The sequence below is a fragment of the Ovis aries genome, chromosome 21, assembly GCF_016772045.2.
Source record: "Ovis aries strain OAR_USU_Benz2616 breed Rambouillet chromosome 21, ARS-UI_Ramb_v3.0, whole genome shotgun sequence".
Taxonomy (NCBI): Eukaryota; Metazoa; Chordata; class Mammalia; order Artiodactyla; family Bovidae; genus Ovis; species Ovis aries.
The window spans coordinates 39,564,855-39,588,682 of NC_056074.1; the positions used below are offsets into that span (position 1 = coordinate 39,564,855).

Sequence of the window (23,828 nt, forward strand, 5' to 3'; positions counted from 1 at the left end):
GAGTGTGGCCATGGGGGTGGGGGTCCCTGCTGGTGTGTGCTGGGCAGTCGCCGCTTCGCCTCCTCCGTGGGTGTGGCCCCCACCCCAGATAACAGCAGCCCCACTGGAACTAGTGGTACTTCCACATGGAGTTGCTGTTACAGGGGGTGGGAGCCAGTTGGAGGCCTGGGCCCTGTCCTCACGGCCCTCGGTCCACAGTCTTTTTATGGAGGCTCCTTATCATCTGGGGCCCACACCTGGAGTCTGATGCCAGACTCCTTCTGGGCGAAGTCCAGGCTCAACCCCAGATCTGCTCATAAAGCTGGGAGTGGCTCCCGTTTACAGCTCCTGGGCAGCCTTTGCCCACTGACACCCCACACCCTCTCCCCAAGTTCCTTGTTTCCTCGTTTCTTTCCCAACTAGAGCTGGGCCCCAGGTTCAGGTCTGCCGCTGTGGCCTCCACTCTCTGCCCTTTGCCCACCCTTCCTGCTGCAGCCACAGGGCGGAGACACAGTGAGGGACCACTGGGCATCTGCGATCTCCAAGGACCTCTGAATGCCCAGAACCCTGAGGAGGGTGCCAGACACGAAGCTGGAGATGAGACAGAGAGAATGGTGGGGGGAACAGAGAAGGGGAGACAGTGAAAGTGGGAGAGTGAGGCAGGGGCGCCGAGAGAGGGCGATGAGAGGGGCAGGCAGAGAACGGGAAGCAGACAGAGCTGGGGGGCGGGGAGCATAGAGAACCGGAGAAGGTGCTTGAGACATCACCCCCCACAGAATGCTAAGAACAGGGCTATCAGCTGATTCATTCTGGAAGAACATTCAGCACCTCAGTGGCCCGACAGCCAGCAGGGTCCTAGGAGCTGGGTGACCTTGAGCAAGTGGCTTAACCTCTCTGAGCCACTGCTGGTTCTCATACCAGGGTGTGTGAGGTCACCCTGGCCGGCGCTGTTGCAGAGCCACCTCCCCTTCCAGCTTTGGGTCCGTTCCCCGTTGGTTGGGGTCCCTGAGCTGGCCCAGGGCCCCAGGGGAACAGCCCTCTCTCCTGCCGTGTGTTCGCATCCCCACCAAACAGGCTCTGGCCCCTTACAATAGCAGTCCTGTGAGGCCTAGGGGATTCTTTGGAGAACCCAAAGCTTCTGGGGAGAAAGCGGACCTGGGACTCAGCTTTTAGAGTGGACCTAGGCTATGGACCCCTTTCCCAGCAGTGGAAACCGGCCCTGGGGGGCAGAGGAGGCTGCCCAAGGTCACAGAGCAGGTTCTTTTGAAGACCTGCAGGCAAGACCAAGTACCTGGTTTAGCAGAGGCAGGAGCAGCGGCAGAGATCCCCGTCATCCACTCAGGTTTCCATCGATGGAAACCGAGGCCCAGGGGCAGAAACGACTCGCTTGGGTCACCCAGGAGTTGCCTCGGGGCCCTTCCTTTCTTCTTAGAAGGGCTGGGCTCGGGCGCATCCAGGGTGAGTGGGCAGAGGGGCTGCAGGGACCTAACCCCGCAGGGAAGGCTCTTACCTGGGCGCCGGGCTGGCCCTCGGGGCACGAGGAGGAAGTGGGGCCACTCTGGGCCCAGCGCCTTTTGAGCCGTTGGCCCAGCCCCTGGCTGCAGTTAATGATTACCGTGTCGCTTGTCAATACCGATCCCAAGTGCAGTTCGAAGGGCATCAAACCCTGGACTGTGCTCGGGCAGGGTGGGGCAGTTCCAGGAAGCATCAGCCTGGGCCCCACCTGCCTCTCCTGGTGGCATCAGATCCCAGCCATCAAAACCCTGCTCCCCTGTCACGGCGTGGCCTGTGGCCCCACGCGACGTTGAGGACCCTGGGAGCCACTAGGACAAAACTTCTGCCCCAACTCACTTAGGGCCCAGGTCCTCACCGAGGAGGGCCCACCAGGGACACAAAGCGGGTTGGGGGGCTTTGCTGACACCCCAGCAAGGTGAGCATTCTCTATGCCTCAGCCTGGGCCTGTTTCCCCATGGGCCCTCCCATCTCAGCGCAGTGCTCCTGGAGAACTGGGTGGGGAGGGGCCCAATAGAGTGGCCCCTTCTTCCTTGTTCACCAGAGACAAGGCAAGAGGTGTGGGGAGGGGCGGGCGATAGCCATTTCCCCATCCCAAGTGTTTCTGTGCCAAAGTCACTGTCAGGCCCCCTTCCAGCCCGTGTTGTCCCCAGCGCCCCTCCCCCTCCAGGGGGGAGCTGGGACCCCAGGGTAGAGGTTCCAGTCACCTGAAAACCTGCTAAGGAAAGCAGGCGTGGCCCCAGAGGGCCCAGCCTTCCAGGAATGGCCTTGACTGACCCTCGTGGCCCCTGGGTCGGCTGGGCAGATGACTGGGAGGGGCCTGAGGCTCAGAGACCAAGGGCGAGGCCTCAGGTCACAGGGTCGGGGCCTCGGCCCCCCTGGGGTCCTGCACAGTCCTACCCTTTGCTCGGGTCCAGTGCCCTCCCAGTGCCCCAGGGAGGGCTGGATTGGGCTTTTTGGGGGAGGGGCCAAGAAACATAGTCTGGGTGAGATGGGCTCCAAGGACCATTTCTTCTCTCCTCTCCTCTCTACTCAGAGCCCGCCAGATCACAAGTGGTGCCAGGGTGGCAGTCCCCCATGAGAGGGGCGAGGGGCCTAGCGCAGCAACAGGGCAGCGGAGGGGAGGAGCAGAGAGGCAGGCAGGCGGCTGGGTTCGAGGCCAGGGGCAGTGGGTGGGGTGGTGGTGGGCAGGGGGCTGTTCACCTGCCGGGTGGGTGGAGAGGGTGTGGCAACCCCTGGTGGTGAGCTGGGCGGTGCAGGGTACACAGCTGGGGACGGGGCGGTGCAGGTCGAGGCTGGGGCACTGCAGGTACACAGGGGGGCTGGCGGTGGGCAGTTTATTCCACGTCATGCAGACACTGACCCACACGCTCAAGGAGCTTAAAAATACATTGAGCCACACGGTGTCCGTGCCCCCATCTCCCGCCGAGACACAGAAAGACACTTGGCTGAGTGGGTCCAGGTCCGAGAGCCTCCATTCTGGAACAAGGCAGCGATGTGGGCCCAGGTGGTGGGGGGGCGCGGTGTCCCTTCTCCCGGGAGGAAAAGTGCAGAGACAGGGCCGAGGCCCCAGGCAGGGAAGGTCCACTCTCACAGCGGTGGGCAGCGGGTGGGCCCATGAGGGTCCTTCCTGGTCCATTTCTGAAGGCCTGGCCCATCTGGCAGGGGCCGCAGCACTCTGGAGGTGCCCCTGGGCTGGCCGGCCGAGGTGGGGTCCTGGGGGCCGGGCTCAGTCCCGGGCCTCGTCCAGACGCCACTTCAGAGCATGGTCCTTGTGCGCGTCGGGGAGGATCTGGTTGCGCATCCCTCCCAGCAGGCTGGACGTGGCCTCAGTGGCCAGGATGAGGGGCTTCACCACGGTCGGGGGCAGCTGGCGGATGACGCCCCCCACGGCGCCGGTCAGCCCCTTCTGTTCGTGGCCCCGAGACGCCACCTCACAGATGGTCTGAGCTGTGTCCAGGATGCCCTGTGGAGGCCAGCAGTCAGTGTGGGGGTCGGTGGCGGGGGTGTGGGTGTGGACGTGGGACGACTGGGCAGGGGACTGGGCCTCCTTACCTCTCGAACCGTGTCGTAGGCCTTGGCCACGCCCTCCCGGAGGTCGGCGGGCTGCTGGCCCTTTCGCAGTCTCCGCACGGAGCGCTTGTCCTGCAGGGAGCGCGAGACGGGCGCCGCTGGGGACAGGATGTCATACACCGTCTCAGCTGTGGCCTGGGGGTGTGGGGGACAGCGGATGAGGAGACAGGACCAGGAGGGAGCCCACTACCCCCCGACAATCCCTGCCTCCCCCACAGCCACACTGTACTGTGCTGCTCCTGGGGTCCTGCCAAGCTCCCAGCCGCCAGGGCAGGGGGCTTTCGGGTGACCTCATGCCTCCTGAGGGGACTCCCCGCACGTCCTCTGGACCCACACCCCTCCTCCTGCCCATCTGGGGGCGCCACAGACGCAGCCTGAGCCCAGCGCCTGCCCTCCCCAGCTGTTCCTCGTGAGCTCCAGGGGCGGCCCTGACAGAGACCTGGGTTCCCCTCTCCCTGGCCGGGCCACACCCCAGCTCACTGCCCTGGGAGGGCCTCAGATACCTGCTTATCCCTCCAGCCTCCTCTCGAGAGATCCTGCCTGCCCCTCCCCAACTGCCCCGAGGATCTGCACGCTCCCCCCTCACTTCTGAGGATGGACACAAACATCTGTCCATACACCCGCTTCTACTCCAGACCCCAGGGCACTCATGTACAACTGCTCACAGGATAACCCCCGGGCTTCCCCCCTGGGCCTGGCGAAGCACAAGGGTCAATCTCTGGTTCACTCAAGAGAACCAGCCCTTCCCCCTCGTCAGGACAACGCCATGAATGGACACCTAGTGGGCTCTAAAGCTGGGGGCCTGACGCTCCTACACAGGAGCCAGGGGCTCCAGGCCGGTCACTTGGCCTCTTGTCTCTGTGATTATTCCTCCTAAGATCTCACACGTCCAGACTGCCCATGCTCGGTGGAGCTATAAGGAGGGAACTGGGCACCGTGGAGTAGAGCCTCCCCGCCCTGGACACTGGGGGTCCGCTCACCTGGATAGCTTGCACCAGCCGGTTGCTGAGTTCCAAGGCGGCCGAGGCTGTGGACGAGCCAAAGGAGGCGGCGCCGCGCTGCAGTCCCCGCATGAGGCGGCCGTCCTTCCTGTACTGCTCGATGGGCAGCCACAGCAGGTCCCGGAACCCCTGGACTAGGGGCACAGGGTGGACAGAGATGCCCAAGGCCGCCCCCACCTACCCTGCTGTGGGAACTCGTCCACTTAACTCCCCAGAGTGGCTTCTAGGCTGCCCGAGTATGGCAGTTTCCAGAGCCTCCAAAGTCAGATACTCACAGAGCTGGACGACCGAGTGCATGGGGCCCACGCCCCCCAGCAGGCCAGGCAGCTGGTTCTTGCGGATGTCCTGCAGCCACTCGTTGAGCGCGTAGCCCAGCACCTTGTCTACACCCAGGAGCCTGGGACGGGGCAGGGAGAGGAGGGCGGGGCGGGCAGGGCCTCTCACTGAGGGGGTCACAGGGCCAGAGGGAACCAAGGCACCCAACATACCCCGCAGCTCCACCCAGCCCTGTATGGAGGGACTGACTGAGCCCATTTCACAGAGGACAAAACTGAGGTGCCAGAAGTGTGAGGTCTTGGCCAAGGCCCGAGTCAGGAACAGAGAGAGGGCCCTGCGAAAGGCCTAGAGGCTCACCCATGCCGGCAGCAGAGCCGCTTTAGCTTCAGCTCGGAGCAGTTGAGCTGGGCCAGGCCGATGAGGAGACCTGCGAAAGTGCCCTGGGCAGGGGAGAGGAGCTGGAGTTTACACCCTGGGACCCCGGGACCGGCCCAGCCCCACCGGAGCCACTAGAGGCTGACAGCGGCTGGTATTGCCTGGCCCCCTGGCCTCCTAAGGCCTTGGCAGGATGGGGACCTGACAACCCACTCACCACCTGGTCCATGGTGACGTGCTTGCCATGGTAATCCAGCCAAATGGGCACCTCAGACGTGAAGCGGAACTCCCTGGGTAGGGAGTGAGGAGAGGGTCCTGAGGTCACTGGCCTGGCCCCTTGCAGCCTGGCCCGGGGTCCCCAGCCCAATGCCCTACCTGAAGTAGATGGGCTGCTGCTCGGTGGGGTGGACGCCGTGCCTACCACCTGCGGCCTCCTGGGAGCTGGTGGTCTCCACACCCTCGGGCTGCCCTTCCTGGGGGCCGCTGGGTGGGACCGGGGTCTCAGGGCGAGCTGGAGGGGAGACGGCAGGGACAGACTGGGGATGGGCCCAGGCATGGTGGTGAGGCAGGAGGCCCAGACCCTCCCCTCGCCGGCCCAGTTGCTCACCTTCGACAGAGTTCTCTGCTGGGACCACGGGGTTGATGCTGGCCGCCAAGGTGGTGAAGAAGTCCCTGAGGAAGAGCAGGGCGTCCTGTGGGGAGTGAGGGGGTCAGACTCAGAGGCTGGGGCGGGCAGCGGGCTCGGCTCAGGCTCCGTCCCCACGCGGCCCGCTCACCTGATCCACGTTGAGCCGCAGGGGCAGCAGCGAGACGCGGAGGCAGCACTCGGGGCCCCCCAGGTTGGTCGCGGGGGCCACGTGCAGCGCTTTGACCTTGAGCTGAAGGCAGGAGGTGAGCTCTGGGCCCCCGCTGGGCCTCAGGCCCCCACGCCCTCACCGCTCACCCAGCTGGTCCTGCAGAAGCTGCTCCCTCAGTGAAAGCCGCCTGTGCCCCCACCCTCTGGGACTCACAAATGGCTGGGGTGCGTGTACGTATGCGCGCGTGCGGGCGGACCACGGGCCCGTACCATGTTGGAGTGGGTGCGCCGCGGCATGCGCTCGCTTGTGTGGAGATACAGGAACTTGTTGATCTGGGAGGAGGCCAGTCGGTCGCGCACCTCCAGCTCCTGCACGATGAACACCTGGCGGGACAGCGGCTGCTCCTCCAGCTCCCTGCCGGGGACGACCGGGCCTGGCTCTGCCGGGTACGCCTCGTGCTGGAAGCTCACCTGCAGGGCGCACAGCGGCCTGAGCAGGCGCTCCCCACACTCTCAGCCCTCCCCCACCCCCCAGTCTCAGCCCCACGCGGCTGTCCCTCCAGCCCCGTTCTCACAGCCCTCCCATCCCTGGAGGGGCAACGGCATCCCCGTCACGCTCGAGGGCAGACCCCGGCGGGTCCTCCGCAGCACCTCTCCATCGCTACGGCTGTCAGTCCTGCCTCCTCTGTAGTCCCTCCAGTCCCTCTGCTCTGTCACCTTCGCAGCCGCCCCTGGCCCCGGGGCTGCCGTTCCCCTTCCCTGAACACCCCCCACCCACCCCTGCTCACCCCCCCTCCAGCCCCTTCTCCTTCCACCCAGAGGGACCTTCGTAAAGTGTTCGCGTGCCCACCCCACGCCTGCAGACTCCTCCCTGAGGCCTGGCCAGGCCGTGCTCTTCCTCCAAGCCCACCCTCGGCCCTTGCCCTTGATGTGCGGCACCCTGGCCTCTCTGCCCTTGACAGGTCAAAGCCTCCCTCAGCCACAGGCCCTTGGCCCGGCCTTCTCTCCCCATCACTCAGCGCTGTCATCAGCTCCCTGGCCTGTCTGGAGTCCGAGGCGCCCTTGCCACCCCTCTGAAGCACTTCTCAGCACCAGCGCCCTTGCGAGCTCGGGGGGTGGGTCTGTGCAGGCTCGCTCTCAGTAAGCGGCCCTTGACCTGGCCCTTGACCCAACACCATTTCTCAGGCCAGCCTGGTCCGCTCTCTCCCTCATGGACACTCAGTGCAGCAGCCCATCCTGTGGTTCTTTCCGCTGTCCCTCTGGTAGAACCCAGAACCGCCCGTGGTCTTCAGGGCCTACGCAGCCTGCCCGGGGTCGGATCTCCAGCCTCGTCTCCTACTGCTCCCCTCCCTTCTCAGCGGCAGTCCCGCCGGCCTCCTTGCTGGTCCCAGAATATGCAAGGGATGCTCCTGGCTTGTAGCCCTCGCGCTGTGCCCTCTGCCTGAAAACCTCGTGGCTCACTTCCTCACACCTTTGTGCAAAATGGCACATTTGCACGAGGACTTTCCAGCCCTCCCTAGTGCTCCCTGAGCCCTCTCTCTGTTCACATTCCCCAAGCACTTATCACATTTGAGTACATGTATATATAGTCTTTGGAGGCAGGCATGGCAACCCACTCCAGAACTGTAGCCTGGAGAATCCCATGGACAGAGGAGCCTGTCCACAGAGTTGGACACGACTGAAGTGACCTGGCAGACGCGCATGTGTAGCCTTATCAGGCTCCCTCTACTATGACACAGGGACAGGAAGGCAGGTTTCTATCCGCTTCGCTCATTGCTGCATCCAGCACTCAGAACAGCAGAGCCGCAGCTAACCGAGTGCACGACCCGCGAGTTCCGTGGAGTGAAGCGCTAGCTGGGCAGCGGGGAAGGGAGGGCCTGTTCTGGTCCCCCACCCAGTCTGCCTTCTGTGCCTGAGCCCCCCGCTCACCTTGTTGACCCTGGTCCCCATCCCTGCCTCCTCTGCCCGAGCCCCCCCGCTCACCTTGCTGACCCCGGTCCCCATCCCTGCCTCCTCTCCCCAAGCCCCCCACTCACCTTGCTAAGCTGGATCTCCATAAGGACGTGGTGCTGCCTCCCACTGCCCCCCTGAGCACGCCAGGAGTTCTGTGGCCGGTTGGGGCCGGAGCCACGAGAAGGGGAACTCCGGGGGCCTGAGAGGCTGACCCTTGCCCTGGGCAGAGGAACAAGGAACGAGTTGACTCAGAGGGAACAGCCTTCCCACGTTCCCTCTGGGGCCAGAGATCCTCCCCCTGGGAAGTTGGCGGGGCATGGGGAAGAGGAAGCCTTAAGGCCAGAAGATGAGGCTTGGGTTCAAGGTCACCAGCTGCCAAAGGTCAGAACTGGACCCCAGCCTGGGCCCCATCTCCTGGGGGCCCACTGCCACCCGCACCCGCTCCTTCTCACCTGTGGCCAGGGTGGGGGCCAAAGTCTCGGCCGCCATAGAGGTGCCAGACGAGGGAGATCTCACGTAGCACCACTCGACTGCTGGGCACGGGGAAGTGGGCAGGTGCCCGCAGCAGGTCCGTGCTGCCCAGCGGCTGTGCAAAGTGCCCGTCCTGCACTACAATGGGGCCTGGGTGCAGCTGTGTCACCACGGGCTCCCCGTCGGCAGGCTGCAGGGAGGACACCACGTGAGCACGTGGGCACAGCAGCTCCCCTGGTCCAGGCCGCTTGTTTCCCCCATCCTCACACCCCTCTCCCCTATTTCACAAAAGGGGGTCTCATGGGCCGTGACCCAGAGGGGCCTGAGTGCCCCATGCTCCTGCCAGCCCTGCCTCCCTGAACTAAGGTCTAGCTTGTATGTGACAGTGAGCTCAGGCATTCCCACTGGCACCGAGCGGCCAGGAGGCCAGCACCCTCACAGCGAATGGTTCTCCTCCCCTTCCTGCTATCTGCCCTGCTCCTCTCCCTCCCGACCCTCAACGTCCCCACCCCTCTGCCCTGGACACCATGCCTTGTCACTTCCTCTGGACCTCCATCAACTTCTTCCAAGCCCACAGTGAGGGCTGCCTCCCCAGGGAGCCCTTCTCGGCTCTACCTGTGGTTCCAACCCTCATTCCCGCAGATGGAGACCACCTCCTGCCTCTCTCACAGTGGGAGCTCTAGGAGGGCCCCAAACTGAGCACCCTCTTCCTGGCCCTGCCCAGCCTGCCCACCACACACCAGGATGCCCAGGCCAGGAGCGTCCAGGATGCAGAACTCATCGCTGTCCAGAGTGTCTACATCCCCCTCCTCTTCCTTTTCAGCTTCTTTGGCCCTGGAGCGGGACCCCAAGCTGCCAGTGGGGGCCCCAGCAGCGGGCGAGGGGGGTTGGGCCCCACTCCGTTCTCCGGGGAACAGGTAGACTGACACTGGAGAGGCCTGGAAGAAGGGGCTGCCTGTGGCGGAGAGAGGGGCCGGTTGAGGGGGCTGCCTGGTGCGGGTGCTGACTGCATCTGCTGACCCCACCACACCCTGACCCCACCTGAGGCCTGCGCCAGCTCCCGCAGGCTGCGCTCAGTGTCCAGGAGGGCGTCCGTCAGGTCCCGCTGGTTGATGAGGGCCGTCTCCACCGGCGGGCACGAGGGCAGGGAGGCGGGGCTCTCTGAGAGCTGGGCCGGGCAGGGGGGCACTGGTGAGCTCGAGTTAGGAGGGAGGGGCAGGCCCCAGGGCCCTGGTGGGGGCCGTGGCAGGGGAGGGGCCTGGGTGGAGCTCCGGGAGCCGTGGGGCCAGGCCTCACCTGCACCTTCTGGCCGGCGATCTCCGTGGGGCTGGGCGGCCGGGGTGGGGGGTGCAGGTCCCCCGCGCTCGTCAGGTACTGCAGCAGGTTGATCAGCAGGGCGCAGGAGTCAGCGCAGCTGTGCACGTGCATCGCATTGTTGGAGCAGCGCAGCTCGAACAGCGGCTGGCTCTGCGGGGCGGGGCGGGGCAGGGCGGGGGTCAGCCCTGGGATGGTCAGTCAACAACCCACTGGACACATGGGCACACTCAGCCTGAGGGGAAGTGGGGCTTCGCCCAGGGCTGTCCAAGGAGGCACGGGCGCTTTTCTGTGCCTCCAGGCTCCCGAGTCCTGCACCTCAGCCCGGTGAGCCGGGGCCTGTGGTGGGGGTTTAGTTGCTCAGTCGTGCCCGACTCTTGGCGATTCTATGGACTGTAGTCCACCAAGCTCCTCTGTCGAAGGGCCTTTGCAGGCAAGAATACTGGAGTGGGGTGCCATTTCCTTCTCCAGGGGATTGTCCCCACCCAGGGATTGAACCTGGCTCTCCTGCATTACAGGCGGATTCTTTACCAACTGAGCCCCCAGGCCTAGTAACTGTCTTTTACAGACAGGGAAATCAGGGACCCCCAAGGGCTGCCTCCTCAGGTCCTGCTCTTTCTGGGCTACAGCTGCCTTGTGCTGGCGGGGTTCCTACGGAGGGATGTCTGCCTAGGGCCGGACCCTTCCCAGGAGGGCGGGTAACCACAGGGGAGGGCTACCAGGGACTGTGACCTGAGCCCAGGCCCCGGGGCAGAAGCAAAAGAGAGCAGGCGGGGGACAGTGATGCCCTGAGGCTCTGTCGCCCAGATACCTGCTCTGGCTCCGGGGACCTGGGTAGACCCTGGGCACAGCCACACTCACCAGTCTGTCATCAGTGTTCCCCTTCCAGGTTTTGATCACAAGTTCCAGGAGGTCAACGTCCACGACGCAGACGTAATCTGAGGCAGAAAGCAGAAGAGGGCCCTGTTGCCTCCTCCTACCCAGCCCCAGCCCTGGTGGGAGAGTCTAGGGTTTGAGTGGGTACCACCCTGGTGTGCGTGAGTGTGTCTGTGGGCGCTGAGAGCGTGACCAGCAGCTGGGGGAGGACATCTGGCTGCTCTGGGGGTGGCCAGGCCACAGTCCCTCGGAGGGGAGGGAGCCCAGCCTAGGCCCTGCCCACCTCGCCGCAGATCCAGGGTCTCCATCTCACACTTGTCGGACAGGTACAAGGCGGAGTCGTCGAGGATGAACCTGGCGGGGAACAGGGCTGAGAAGGGCCGGGAGCCGCTGCAGGGCCGCAGCTCCTAAGAAGGTGGGGCTCACAGAGACAGGCAGAGGGGCCCTGACAGGGCGTCCCAAGCTGACAAGAAACTAGTGCTGGCCCTTCTCTGGCCTCAGTGTTCTTGTCTGTACAATGGGGAGACCACAGGCCCAGCCAGCAGGCACTCAGGAACACTGGGCAGCATTTCTCTTCCTGCATATCTGTCCAGCTCATCCACCTCACCTGGAACTCAGCAGCCCTGGGAGGGAAATGTCCTGCTTTCCCCCTACTGCTTCTAAATATGTAAGAATGAAGCTAATCTCAGATTCTGAGAACAGAACCTGGGCCCTCCCAATCTGTGGGTTCTGCTTCTGAGGACTCAACCAACTGCGGATCAAAAGTATTTTTTAAAAAATCCATTCTTGGTCAGGGAACCCAAACAAACAAACAAAAATCTAGAAAGTTCCAAAAAGCAAAACTTGAACTTGTTGCACGCTAGCAACTACTTACGTAGCATTTACACTGTGTTGGGTGTTAAAAGTAATCTAGAAATGACTTAAAGAATATGGGAGGATGTGCACGGGATACACGCAAATGTTGCACCCTTTGACATAAGTAACTTCAGGGCCCCTGAGTTTTGGTGTCACGAGAGGTCGTGGAAGCAATCCCCTGCAGATACTGAGGGATAGCTATCCATCTCCTTCCAGTCTTTTCTGTGAAGACACGGAGATGTATACAAACACACCCGCAAAAATCTTAAAAAAAAAAAAAAAAATATATATATATATATATATGGCTTTGTATCTTGTTTTTTTTTCAGCCAATATTATATGATGGAATTTTTCAATGTTACTCTTAAATTTGACTTTAATGGTTGGGTAGGCCATGTTTGGGTCAGGAAAATCCACTGGAGGTGGGCATAGCAACGCAATCCAGTGTTTTTGCCTGGAGAATCCCACGGACAGAGGAGCTGGACAGGCTACAGTCCATGGGGTTGCAAACAGTTGTACACAAATGAAGTGACTGAGCACAAGGCCACGTTTACTGACTGAGGTCGTAATCTGGGGTCACATAAAGTGTTTACAAGGTTTGGCTATTTTAAATTATACTACTGAGGCTTTATATTTCACCCTTCTTATCCTTTCTTTTTGGCTCTTCCTTGGTGGCTAAGAGGTTAAAGTGTCTGCCTCTAATGAGGGAGACCTGGGTTCAATCCCTGGGTTGGGAAGATTCCCTGGAGAAGGAAATGGCAACCCACTCCAGTATTCTTGCCTGGAGAATCCCATGGACAGAGGAGCCTGGTGGGCTACAGTCCATGGGGTTTCATCCTGAGGACGACCTCCAGAAGTGAGATTATCAGGCAAGAGCTCAAACGCTCTGCCTCAGAGGTCTGACTGCCTTTAGGCAGGGGAAACCTCGACTTCCTCAGAGAGGGATCACTCAGATGCACAGAAAGGCTCAGACTGGCCTGAGGACATGGAGCGGGCATGTGGGACCCTGAGGAAGGGGCAGCTACAGCCGACTTGGGGTGGGATGGACGGGGGGCTTGGGTAGGAGGAGCTGCATACCTGAGCAGGAAGGTAGCGGTGTCCATGACGATGTTGCTGGAGAGGGTGAAGGTCTCAGCAGTGACAAGGACACGTACGGGGAGGTAGAGGGGCCTGGGAGGGAAGGGGTCACATTTGGGCTGGGGCAACTTCCTTGCTCATGAGAGCCTGGCCCCAGCCCCAGGCCCCCAGGCCCCTGAGCCTGGGTACCTGTAGTCCACGGCACAGGAGAACAGGTGGACGTGTAGGATGGTGATGACCGTTGGAGGCAGGTAGCCCAGCACTGGGTCATCCAGGACATCTAAGAACTCCAATAGCTTTGGGGGCCAGAGGAGAGGTACATGAGGGTGAGGGAGCTTCTTTCTTCCCCAACCCCCAACCCCAGCCCAGCCCCCTACTTGCTGCCCACCAGCTGTCCACCACAGCCTGGCCCAGGGGCTCTACCCACGAGCCAGCTCCAGTCCAGGGTCAGCTCTGGCCCAGCCCCTGCCCTCGCGCCTGTCTCACCCAGGCCTGGAGACCTGCCCGCTGCACCCCCTTGGCTCACCTGGGAGTGCCAGCTCTGATCCGGCAGGGCCATGCGGTGGCGCAGGGTGGCCCTGTGCAGCCGTAGGGTCACCAGGAACTCCTGGAGGGCAGGGCAGAGTCAGCACGGGAGCCCCAGGGACCTGGGAGGCAGAGCCCTGACCAAACAGGTGGGCCAGAAGCAGGCGGGCCTATACCTTGACGTTCCTGTGGGGGTCCAGCTGGATGCGCACCGCAGTGGACAGCATGTGGGGGCCCCGGCCCTGGCCTTTGCGGCCTGAGGCTCCTTCCTCAGTCACCCCGTCCTCTGATGGGTAGATGGTCCGGGCCAGCTGGGCCGGGGGAGCAAAGGCGGGCAGCTCCAGGCGACTGGGCAGTGGGTAGTCATCCATGGCCGCTGGGGAGGTATCTGGTGAGCTCCCCTGCCCAGTTGGTGGACGACCCACTCTACCCAGGGTACATCCCTCCCGAGAGACCACCCCTGACCATGGACCCCTGGGACCCACGGCAACTGGCCCCCAGCCCTCACACCTCGGTGGTAGAGCGCTGCCTTCTCTGCTTCCAGGCAGAAGTAGCCAAGCCCCGGCTGGCCTCTGTACTGAGAGACGCTGAAGATGGTTCCTTGTTCCACGTCCAGCACCAGCTCCCCATGGGCGCCCTCCAGCCGCTTCCCACACTCGTCCTGCAGACAGAGCGCGCAGCCTGGCCTCAGAGGCTTTACTCGGCAGCCCCCATGCCCTCAGGGTCAGGGGGCCTCCAGAGCCCTGGTCTGACTAGGGTTGGCTCTGGCCGCTCTCCAGATTGCTGCAGATCCGGGGCAGCACCCAGAGGGGAAGGGTCACCCTCCCTGTCTACCCCAAAGCATCGGATGGTGCCTGCTCGGACCCCGAGCCTTACCTCACCCTAACCCTGAGTGCCTTACACCCGGCAGGTGCTAGTAAGCGGCTGACGGGGCGTGATGGGATGGGTGGGGTGGCATGGGTGGGTCGGAGGGGCAGGTGGGTGCTAATGGCTGGGCAGGCCACACTCGGACCCCAGTGGGGCTTCTGTTTTGCACATTCCCAACTCGGAGCAGCTCACACAGGCCTGGTTTTCCTGCCAGTGGGGGCTCTGGAGTCGGGGGTCCCTGCTCCTGGGCTGTCGTCACCTCCTCTATGCCTCACCTTGGTCTCACAGTGGGCGGTGATCCGGCCCTTCAGCACCGTCACCAGTGCAGAGAAGGTGCTCTGGGAGCGAGGGCTCCGGGACTCACGGGCAAGGGGCTGGGGGGCACCTGATGCCCCCACTGAGAAGTGGGTGTCCTCGTCGTCCGAGTCCGAGTCTAGGGTGAGGTCAAGGAACTGAGTGGCAGGGAGGCGTGGAGGTGGGGGGAGGGTCTGCCATGGCCCCCAGGGTCCCTGGAGCACCCTTCCTACCCAGCCTGAGGGCAGACTTGCACATCTTGAAGCTGTCGTGCCAGAGGCCCGAGGCACCTGGGCAGCCGGCGGCGGGAGCGGGGGCGGGGGCGGGGAGCAGGTCTGCGGGCTCCCACATGAGCAGGTCGTTGTTGATCCTGGGAGGACGGTGGGACCACGGCAGTGAGGGGGGCCCAGCCCAGGCCCTGGCCACCCCCGCCCCACCCACACCATCACCTGTTGTAGAGGCTCTCGTAGACCTCCTTGCTGGGCAGGAAGACATGGGCGGCGGGCAGGATCACTTCCAGGCTACAGCGGGACAGCGCCAGGGCCCGGTTCTGAAAGGTCCTCATCTCCTCAGGGTCTCCAGGGATCACCATCTTGCAGGGGGAGGGACGCGGGCGGGGAGAGCAGGGAAGGGGATGCGAGAGAGGTCAGGGCCTGCTGCCGGACTTAGAATCTGCTTCCTGAATGCCAACTGTCATTCACACGAGCCTCCTCTGCTGGGATGTATGACAGCCATCTTCAGGCTGGTCTGAAGGACTGACTGCATGTGAACCCTGCTCCAAGGGGCCTCATGTATGTTACCTCCTCTATCCCCACGGCAGGCCCCACGAGAGGGGTCATTACACCCACTCTCCGGAAGTAGAAGCTCATCTGTTGTTCACTTTCTAGGCGGTTGGACAATCCTGAGATGACAGCCACCAAGTGGCAGAGCCTGGATTCGAACCTAAGCCGTTTGGACCAGAGGCCAGGCGCTTAACTGCCTCTCACTCAACCCTTAGCACCTTCAGAGAAGAGGATCCCGGGGCCCAGATGTCCACTGCTGAGAAATGGTTGATGGGACGGGGTCACAGCCGTCCCACCAAGGCCCGTGGCCCAGGGCGCTGCCCTTGCCACGGCCCTCGCTCTCGGGCCCCACAAGCTGCGGTGTTTCTGACTCTTCACTGACCAGAGACGATGGAAGACATGGAATTCTCACTGGCACTGAGTCACATGTTATCTGGCCCTGCAGGTGGTCTTGTCTCCCTGGCCCACAGCCACCAAGTGGCTCCCGAGAGACTCAGAAGGCCTGGACCTCACCTCTTCCGTCTCGTACATGGTCCTCTTGGAGGAGAAGGGCGAGGGCTCAGGCTCCCGAAGGTCGCACAGGTTTTCAGCCGACAGCTCCAGATCCTCTCCCTTCTCCGGGGCCACTTCCCACTGTGCGTTGAGCTGGGGGTTGAGGGTCACCACTACCCTGCCAGGGCACAGGCCTGTCACTGGCCTGCAGGGCCTCCCGCTGCCCTCAGTAGCAAAGCCCTCCTCTCCTGTCTGCTCCTTCCAGAGCCCCGACTTACTGGGGCAGGAAGTACTTGTGCCCAGGGCTCTTGGGATCCAGAGCTTTGGAGACCCGCAGGCAGGGAACGGGCGGCTTCTCTCCATCTTCATAGGTGACTGGAGGGGATGGGGAGGGGTGGGGGTCATCACTGCCACCTTTTCCCATCTCTTCCTCAATACCAGGTGGGTCAGTGGGGGCCTGGAGCCTTGCCCACGACAACTGTGTTTTATTGTTTACGGACCTGTGCCCTCCCTTGCACCCACATTCTGCCATGGTCCTGGGATAAACGGTCCATTCTGCCCACTGCGAAGAGGAGCCCGGGGAATGGAGGGCGCCTCACAAAGCAGATGAGGCATGGACCCCACTCATGACCCAGCCCCTCCCGGGGCCCCAAGCCCCCCTCTCCCAGAGGCCTCAGCCCCCTGCCCAAGGGGTTGTCTCCTGGGGGAGTCTTACCATGCAGGTCAGAGCAGGTAAGTTCCAGGCGGGTGGGGGCTGGGGGACCAGGCCCACTGCTCAACTCTGACCGGAACTGGGGCTCAGTCAGCTCCAGTCTCAGCTGCTCCGCCCGCACGGCCCGCCCCGCCCAGGGGTCCCGCTCAGGCCGCAGGTCAGCGATAGGGAAGCGCAGCTGCAGTGTGGCCCGGGGTGCTGAGAGCCGCACCAGTGTGTGCTGCTCGGCTGCCAGCGGGGGCTCTGTCTGCAGGGGGAGAATCAGAGCTGCAGCCACCCCCCGACCCCCGTGGTCAGGAGCGGGAGGATCCGTGCCCCGCTCTCCACCCTGGTTGGGCCTCTCACCAGCAGGCCCGCAGGCAGCTCAGGAGGGGGTGTGGTGGCCTGGAGCAGCAGGGCAGCGAGCCGGTCCAGGGCCCCCAGTTCCACATCCGCCTGGAAGTCGGCCAGGTCCAGGGCCAGTTCTGAGTGACAACGGCAGGCAGGTGGGCGCCGGGGCCGGCTCTGAGGGGGAGGGTGCTCAGGTCAGCGAGGGCCGTGCGGCGGGGGAGGTGAGGGCAGGATGGGCAGGGGTCCCCTGAGCGAAAACAGGAAGAACACAGAGCCCTCCCAAGGTGTGAGGAGACGAGCTCGGGGAAGGACCCAGGAGGGGAGCAGGGTGTCACCGCCCGCTCGAAGCAGACAACCATGCCGCCCGGAACCTACCACCCTCAGCCCTATGGGCTGGCAGGGCTTTGCCATGAACCAGGAGAGGGGCTGAGAGGGTGGCATGCACGTGGCCCAGAGGTATTTCAGGGCTCCGGGGTGGGGGTGTGCTCTGGATGGAGCACAGGGACTGGGGTAGGGGGTGGGGGCAGAGGCACCCGGGGAGGCCGGTGGGGGGCAACACCCACAGCAAACAGCCAGGGGCCCCAGGCCTGGAGGTCGGGGGGCTACCTTGGGCACCCGGCGCAGGGTCTGCGTGTGGCGCAGGTGAGCGCAGGGCTGGGCCGAGGCCTGGGGTCGCAGGCTGTTGGGGAAGCTCAGGATCTGGGCAGGGACGGGGAAGATGGTGGGGTCAGGCTGAGCCCCCGCACCCACCCTCGCCACCAGGTCCAGGCACACTGCACGCACAGGCTGTCAGCCCTCACCTCTGCGCACTCAGGCTCCAAGGCGCCCCTGGGCCACAGGCACTCCAGCACCTCCAGCTGCCCGAAGTGCATTTCTGTGCTGGTGACCCGCCGGCCCCTGCTCGTCTGCAGCTCCCAGGATAGCTGCACGGCAGCACCCGTTAGCCTACAGGGAAGAAGCCGGGCGTCAGAGGGGGGACTTCAGGGGCTCGGGGAGTCCCCTCATGCTCAGGCCCGCCTTGGGCTGTACCGGACATGGCTGCAAGGACAGGCCCTCTGGAAGCGCGGTCGGAGACGGTGCAAGTCATGGGAGCCAAAGGACCCATCCACGGAGGCATCGAATTCGGCAAAAAACTGGGTGGTGAGGTCAGGTGGTCCAGAAGACGGGGCAGATGTCTGAAGCAAGGTCAGGGTCACACCCCCCAAGGTCATCTTCAGCAGCGAGTCGGGGCGCAGGGTGTTTGAGGGGGGCACTGGGGCTGTCCTGCCTGAGAGGATAAAGGCTTCACCAGAGGCTCCCCAGAGCTCGTGGGGACCCCAGGTCAAGTGACAGTCAGACACTTGGGCTCAGGGCTGGGAGAAGCCTTGGCCGAGGTGAACCCTGACTCCGACCGGGAGCTTGGCCAGGCAGGGGTGACACGAAGCCTCGTATGTCAGACACTGAGTCCAGGCTCGATTCAACCTGCTCAAGGAAACTGGACAAACTGGAGGTGATAAAGCACTTACCCAGTACCTGACACATATAAACCCTCAAACATACAGCCTGGTGGGGTCAGATCTTATCCCTCACGAGGGGAGAAACTGAGTCTCCAAGAGTTTAAGTACTTGGGCCAATGTCACTGACTCTACCACCTGAGCCCCTGGGGAATCCCCCAGTATCACTGACTCTGAAATCCACGCTCTGTCCGTCACTTTGCCGCCTCCCCTGAGTGTTCCCCTAGAACCAGGTCACCAGTGGTGGACCCCCAGGCCTCCTGCACACACATAAGCAACATGACCCGACACGGTGCCTTCCTCCAGCTCTCCCTGACCTGGGATGACTCACCGGTTGGGGGGGCTTGGGCAGAGAGCCGGCGGGAGGCTGTGGTACTGTGCACAGAGGAGCCCAGGTCTACGTCAGAGAGCGAGAGCTCGGACACAGCTGAGGCCACACTGCTTGTGAGGCCCGCCATGGAGAAGAAGAGGTCTGTGGGCCAGAGGAAGGGGTCTCAGAGACGGCCGGGCTCGGCCCTCTGACCCCTGCACCCATACCAGGCTCCCTGGCAATTGCCAGGTCTAGCCCCGCACCCACCAGTGCCCTCTAGGTTGACAAGGGGGTTCGAGAGGGGGTCTGGGCTGAGGGGCTCAGTCCCAGTCCCCGCCTGCAGCTGCTGGTTCAGATCTTGTTCAATCAGCCACAGGTCTTCAGCGCCAAGCGGGCGGCTCTTGTTCAGCTTGTCCACCAGGCTCTCGGGGTCTGCCAGGGAGGACGTGGCCTTGTGTCAGTCCTGTCTGCCTGCCCCTTCCCAGCCATCCTCCCCCACCCCCCAGACTACCCAGACGCCTCACCTGCAAGGCTCACAGCACCGAGCAGTTCCTGAAGCTGCTGGAGCTGCCGTGGGGTCAGGAGCAGGTGCAGGGAGCCCAGCTGTCCACACACCTCCAGCTGGGGGAGGAGTGAGCAACCATGGAGCTCATGCCAGCCGCGGCGGCCACCCACCTGCCCTCACCCAAGGAGGCAGCCTGTCAGCCGCCAGGCTGAGCTCGGCCACCAACTAGCTGTGCGACCCTGGCCCCAACTTGACCACTCTGAGCCTCTGTTTCCCTGTTTCCCCAGTTGCCTAGAAGGCAGTGAGCTCCCCTCTTCCAATGACCTCGCTCTGTCCCAGGGAATACCAGCTCTGCTCAGAAGGATGCTGAAATGGGGTATAATTCCTTGTCCCCAGAGGTCTGGGTACCCACCTTGGGGCCTGGGAACGCCTCATTCTGCTTCAGTTTCACTGTCAGCTCCAGGCACCCTGAGCAGCTGCCGATCTGCAAGGGCGGCTGTGGGGGTCCTTCCTGGGAGACGAGATATAGGAGAGGAGGGATGGAAAAGGTGCGGTCAAGTGGCACTAGTGGTAAAGAATCCGCCTGCCGATGCAGGAGACGCAAGAGATGTGGGTTCACTCCCTGGGCTGGGAAGATCCCCTGCAGGAGGAAATGGCAACCTGCTCCAGCATTCTTGCCTAGAAAATTCCATGGACAGTGGAGCCCGGTGGGCTACAGTCTAAGGGCGCTCAAAGAGTCGGACATGACGGAGCACACACATGGTTAGCAGGGGTGGAGAGAGGCAGGTGGGTCAAGGGCCAGCAAGGACAGGGATTCGAAGGAGAAAGAGATTGTGAGGACCAGAGTTGGCCCACCTGCTGGGGGAGCTCCTCGAAGTGCAGGCGGACCCCCGCCAGCTGTAGCAGCTTGTGGAGGAAGGCAGGAGGCTGGTGCACATCCACCGGGGGCGCCTGGCTCGGGTCTCGCACTGCCTCATCGCAGTACTCCAGTCTGGGGAGTGGAGGATCAGATAGTGGCGGGCCACCGTGAGCTGGGGTCCCCTGCCACGCACCATACTCTAGAAGTCTGGGGTCAGTGACGTCCGGCCTGCCGAGCTACTGCCCCGCAGCCAGGCCATCCTGGAACTCCACAGCCAGCTCTTGCTCCTCAGACCCTCGGCGTGTGACCTGATCCTGGGGGCCCAGCACCCTGGCCCTGCACCACCCAGCCCCTGGACACCACTCCAGGCTCCCAGCACGGTCCCCCTCCCTCTGCCACGACCACAGCCCAGGCCCGCTCAGGCTTGCCCTGACACCCCCGAGGAGCCCGGGATGGGGAGGCAGGCAGGGCCAGGGCCATTCGGTAGCCCCTCGCTCTCCCCCCCATTCACACAGCCCACCTGCTCGGCCTGCCCTTACCTCTGCACATGGGCCTCCACTGCCACGCCACGCTCCCCAGTGCCCGGCGAGTGCTCCACCCTCACAACAGTATCTAAGAAGGTCACCTTGATCCTTCGCAGTACTGAGGGGTGGGGAGGGGGGTCTCAGGTCAGGCAGAGTAGTGAAGGCCGGACAGCTTCCCTGTCAGGCAGCAGGGTGCTGCCTGAGGTCCTTGCGCTAAGGGTCATGGAGGGGCCTACTCACCAGTCTCGATGGTTTGGGCGAACATCTCCAGTCCTTCCAGGGGCTGCGGTGGCTCAGAGGGTTCAGGCAGCCCGTCCCGCAGGCACTCCTGAGCCAGCTGCATGCTCGTGGTCATGCAAGAGGCCCAGCTCTGTGAGTCGGTGGTCCCCGGCCCTGCAGGTAGGAAGAGGGTCTCAGGGCAGGCGGGCCCAGTCAGATCCTGGGTGCCCAGGCCCACTCCCACTGTCTGCTCCCCTCCCCCACCCCCACCTGAGCTTTACCCTGCTCTTACCTGGGCCCTGGCGGGGTTGTAGGGTGAGCTGGAGGCCTGACACGTGCACAGTGCAGTGGTCGGTAAGCAGGGCAGCCCAGGGCACGGCCACTTCAATGGAGCCCACGAAGCCTTCCACCAGCTCCAGTGGCGACTCCATAGACTCCAGTACCTCATTCACAGACTGGGAGCAAACAGGAGACAAAGCCAGCTCAGGGAACTCCCAAACCCAACTGTCTCCCTGGCTACTGCACTCCTCACCAGGCCGTTCCACTTTGGAGAGCACTCTTGCTCTCCCATCCCTCCATGTGTTACTTACCAAATCCTACCTTTGCTCAACTGATCCCTACTCTTGGCTGCGCTATTACTGTACAGTCCAATATGTCCAGTCTTTCAAACCTGAGGACGGGGGAGCTGAAGGAGGAAGAGGAGGGAGCCAGGCAGAGGGGATGGAAGAGAGGGTTCCAGGCATGGGAACAGCATGTGCAAAGGCCCAGCCAAGACTGCCGCAGCCCATGTTCACCTGGACAAGCACAGGGTTTAAGGGGAGTGTCCGGGAAAGGCAGGCAGAGGCTGACCTGAGCTGGAGGACTCCCAACTCCACCTGGTATAGCTGCACCTCTCTGAGGCACAAGGCTATAGCCTCCCGTTACAAAGAGACGGGCAGCCCCCTGCACCAGTCTGGGAGCTCCCTGGCGGCAGGAGCCCACCTGCCTTCATGGTGTGACTCTAGGCACTGTGTGGTGCCACCCAGAGAGGGCCTCAGTAAACCTCTGTTGGATCCATGAATAAAATACATGGCAGAACCAGAAGGTCCACAGAGATCAAGTGCAAATTCCTTACCCAGAGATCCAAGATGGGGAAACTTGAGGCCTAAACAGAAGGGACTCGTCTAGTCACCCAGTGTATTCTAGGAACTGAGATTGAGACCTGGGCTTTTCTCTTCCTCCTATCGCAGGGTCCCCAGGGACCAGGCTTCTCTGGGGGTCCACAAGGTAGGGGCTGCAGGCCTAGCAGCTTGGAGAAGGGTGGGCATATTGGGAAATAATTTGCATTCCACCAGAGGTCAACTCCTCCCTGGAGGCTAGGAAGGAAAGCAGCTTAGCTAGGAGTCAATTCACTCCCCAGCCAGAGGGCAGGGCAGGTGGGAGTGTAGAAAGACTACAGGTTTGGGCCAGTTTAAGAGGCTGAGGTTAGAGGTCAGAAAAGGTCTTCTGCATGGGGATTCACAGGTAAGAAGCGTCACCAACTCTGGGCCCAGGGGTCTCCTCTGCTCTACATTTGCTCAGGAAGGCCTGGTCTACTGTAAAGCCCAACTCTTCTTGCCCAGACTATACTGAGGTGAGGCACACTGTCTGCTCCCCTAGAAAACTGAGAAGCCCCTGTCCTCATGGAGGCTTCCCTGGTGGCTCATTTGGTAAAGAATCCACCTGTAATTCGGGAGACCTGGGTTCGATGGCACCCACTCCAGTATTCTTGCCTGGGAAATCCCATGGACAGAGCAGCCTGGCTGGCTACAGGGGGTAGTCCATGGGGTCACAAAGAGTAGTATACAACTTAGCGACTAAACCACCAACCACCACCTGTCCCCTTGCCCACCCCTGTCGCTCTGGACTTGAGGGCTGACCCAGTGCCAGCCCTGGTCTTTCGCCTCTACGGGGAGGCTCCTTTGCAACTTCCCAGGTCAGCTGTACCATGAGTCACAGCTCTTTACCGCCCCCAGCCTCAGGCCTCTGACCCAGACCTTATTCCTCTCTGCTTGCCCAGAATCTCTCTCCTCTCTGCCTCAGGCCAGACCTCTCCACCTTTCCTCCAGGGCTTTCCTCTAGGTGATGCTAGATGCTGATGTCCAAGCCCCTCCCCAAACACCCATTTGGTCCATCCCACTCTCCCCAAAGCAGGAAGTAGGCAGCAGTGGCAGTCACACAAAGTGTTGATCAACAAGGGTGCTGACGCGGTTGTTGACATCTGTATCCGGAGATGAACACCACCTACTGAGCCTGGGACGTGGGGTCAGGAGGTCAGGGCACCTTTCCCACAGGTGCCCACAGCAGGGTCCTGGACCCCTTCCAGGCTTCCCCAACCAACTGTATGTCCCAACTCTGCCACATCCGTGGCCTGGTCCCACCAGAGCCCCCTAGTTCCTGCAATCCCTCCTCACCTTCTCCTTAGCCCCTTGACAACACCCTCAACTCTGGCCCCCAATTTGATACGCTTATCCTGTCACTCTCCAGAGAAGTGACATCCGGCTCCCCAGCCTCAGTTTCTCTTCCTGCGAAGGAGAGGCAGGGACCCCTTCCCGTCTAGCTTCTGGCTCTGGACGCGACTGGCTGGGGCCCCTCTGACCCCTGGAAAGGGCCGGACGCCCAAGGCCTCTCCACTCCGGTGCCTGGTCCCTTAGGTCGACCCTTTCGCAGGCAGCCTCAGGCCGCTGAGCCCCCCGAGTCTGACCCTTCCCGGGTTCGGATCCTCACCCAGATCTCCAGATGTATATCCCGCAGGGCAACGCTGCCCTTGTACAGATCCAGGCTGAGCTGGTCCAGGCTGAGGTGCTCCTGGAAGAAGTGACCCAAGTAGTGGTGAAGCAGGTAGCGGCAAACCCGCTCTTTCACACAGTTCGACCACGGCCACAGCCATCGTGACATCTCGGGGACCGCCGGGCCCGGGCCGCTTCCACTCGCCGCCTGCCAGCGTTCCCCGTCCGGTTGTGCTGTTCACTAGAGCCCCCGGCTCACCCCGCCGCTTCTCTTAGGGCCAGGCCGCACCCCCGGACGCCCGACCACGCCCCCCACGCTCACTGCCATTGGTCACTGCAAAGGGCGAGGCCTACTGATTGGCTGCGGGGGCGGAGCCTTCAGGCGCGAAAAAAGGGACTGGGCTCCCAGTACGATATAGAGCTCCCTATATTGATTTACGCTTGCGTATAAATTCTGTGTGGGTGGACCTTTAACCTCTCCTACGGGCTCCGGGAAGGCTGTAGCCTGAGGTGCCAGCCCTTCAAAGGAATGCGCATGTGCCAACTCGTCCAATTGGTACTTGAGGTGGTTGAAGAGGATTTAAAGGGACAGTGTCCCATTAAACTTAGTA

At 62.6% G+C, this 23,828-nt stretch overlaps 2 protein-coding genes and 1 non-coding gene across 4 annotated transcripts in view; all 3 read right to left on the bottom strand.

The window, feature by feature from the left end:
• Positions 1–1,528, bottom strand: part of EHD1 (EH domain containing 1) — a 32,824-nt gene extending 31,296 nt beyond the window's left edge. The window contains exon 1 of the mRNA XM_012102104.5: positions 1,271–1,528. The gene's annotated coding sequence lies outside the window, so the exon portion shown is untranslated. The remainder of the gene's footprint in view (positions 1–1,270) is intronic.
• MIR194 (microRNA mir-194) lies at positions 74–156 on the bottom strand. Its single transcript, NR_107953.1, has one exon. It is a non-coding gene; the product is annotated as a microRNA mir-194 (primary transcript).
• A 1,286-nt stretch (positions 1,529–2,814) lies between the features above and the next one.
• Positions 2,815–23,460, bottom strand: ATG2A (autophagy related 2A). Of its 2 annotated transcripts, none has more exons than XM_027959308.2 (41): positions 23,216–23,460; positions 20,763–20,925; positions 20,492–20,644; positions 20,267–20,369; positions 19,724–19,859; positions 19,281–19,379; positions 18,888–18,984; positions 18,631–18,795; positions 18,385–18,525; positions 17,590–17,827; positions 17,361–17,505; positions 17,167–17,259; positions 16,576–16,734; positions 16,234–16,477; positions 15,797–15,893; positions 15,540–15,696; positions 14,694–14,836; positions 14,478–14,614; positions 14,226–14,383; positions 13,594–13,744; positions 13,260–13,459; positions 13,085–13,165; positions 12,748–12,854; positions 12,559–12,651; positions 10,910–10,980; positions 10,612–10,688; positions 9,733–9,903; positions 9,478–9,604; positions 9,177–9,391; positions 8,418–8,626; positions 8,049–8,184; positions 6,283–6,483; positions 5,993–6,094; positions 5,824–5,908; positions 5,592–5,727; positions 5,437–5,506; positions 5,199–5,281; positions 4,841–4,962; positions 4,545–4,699; positions 3,547–3,699; positions 2,815–3,457 (listed from the first exon to the last, which is right to left on the bottom strand). In XM_027959308.2, the coding sequence occupies exons 1-41, from the start codon at positions 23,384–23,386 to the stop codon at positions 3,221–3,223; spliced, it is 5,781 nt and encodes a 1,926-aa protein (XP_027815109.1). In that variant the 5' UTR covers positions 23,387–23,460; the 3' UTR covers positions 2,815–3,220. The 2 variants fall into 2 exon arrangements, with proteins under 2 accessions (XP_027815109.1, XP_027815108.1); XM_027959307.2 differs by having other exon boundaries at positions 5,434–5,506.
• Between the last annotated feature and the right edge of the window lie 368 nt (positions 23,461–23,828).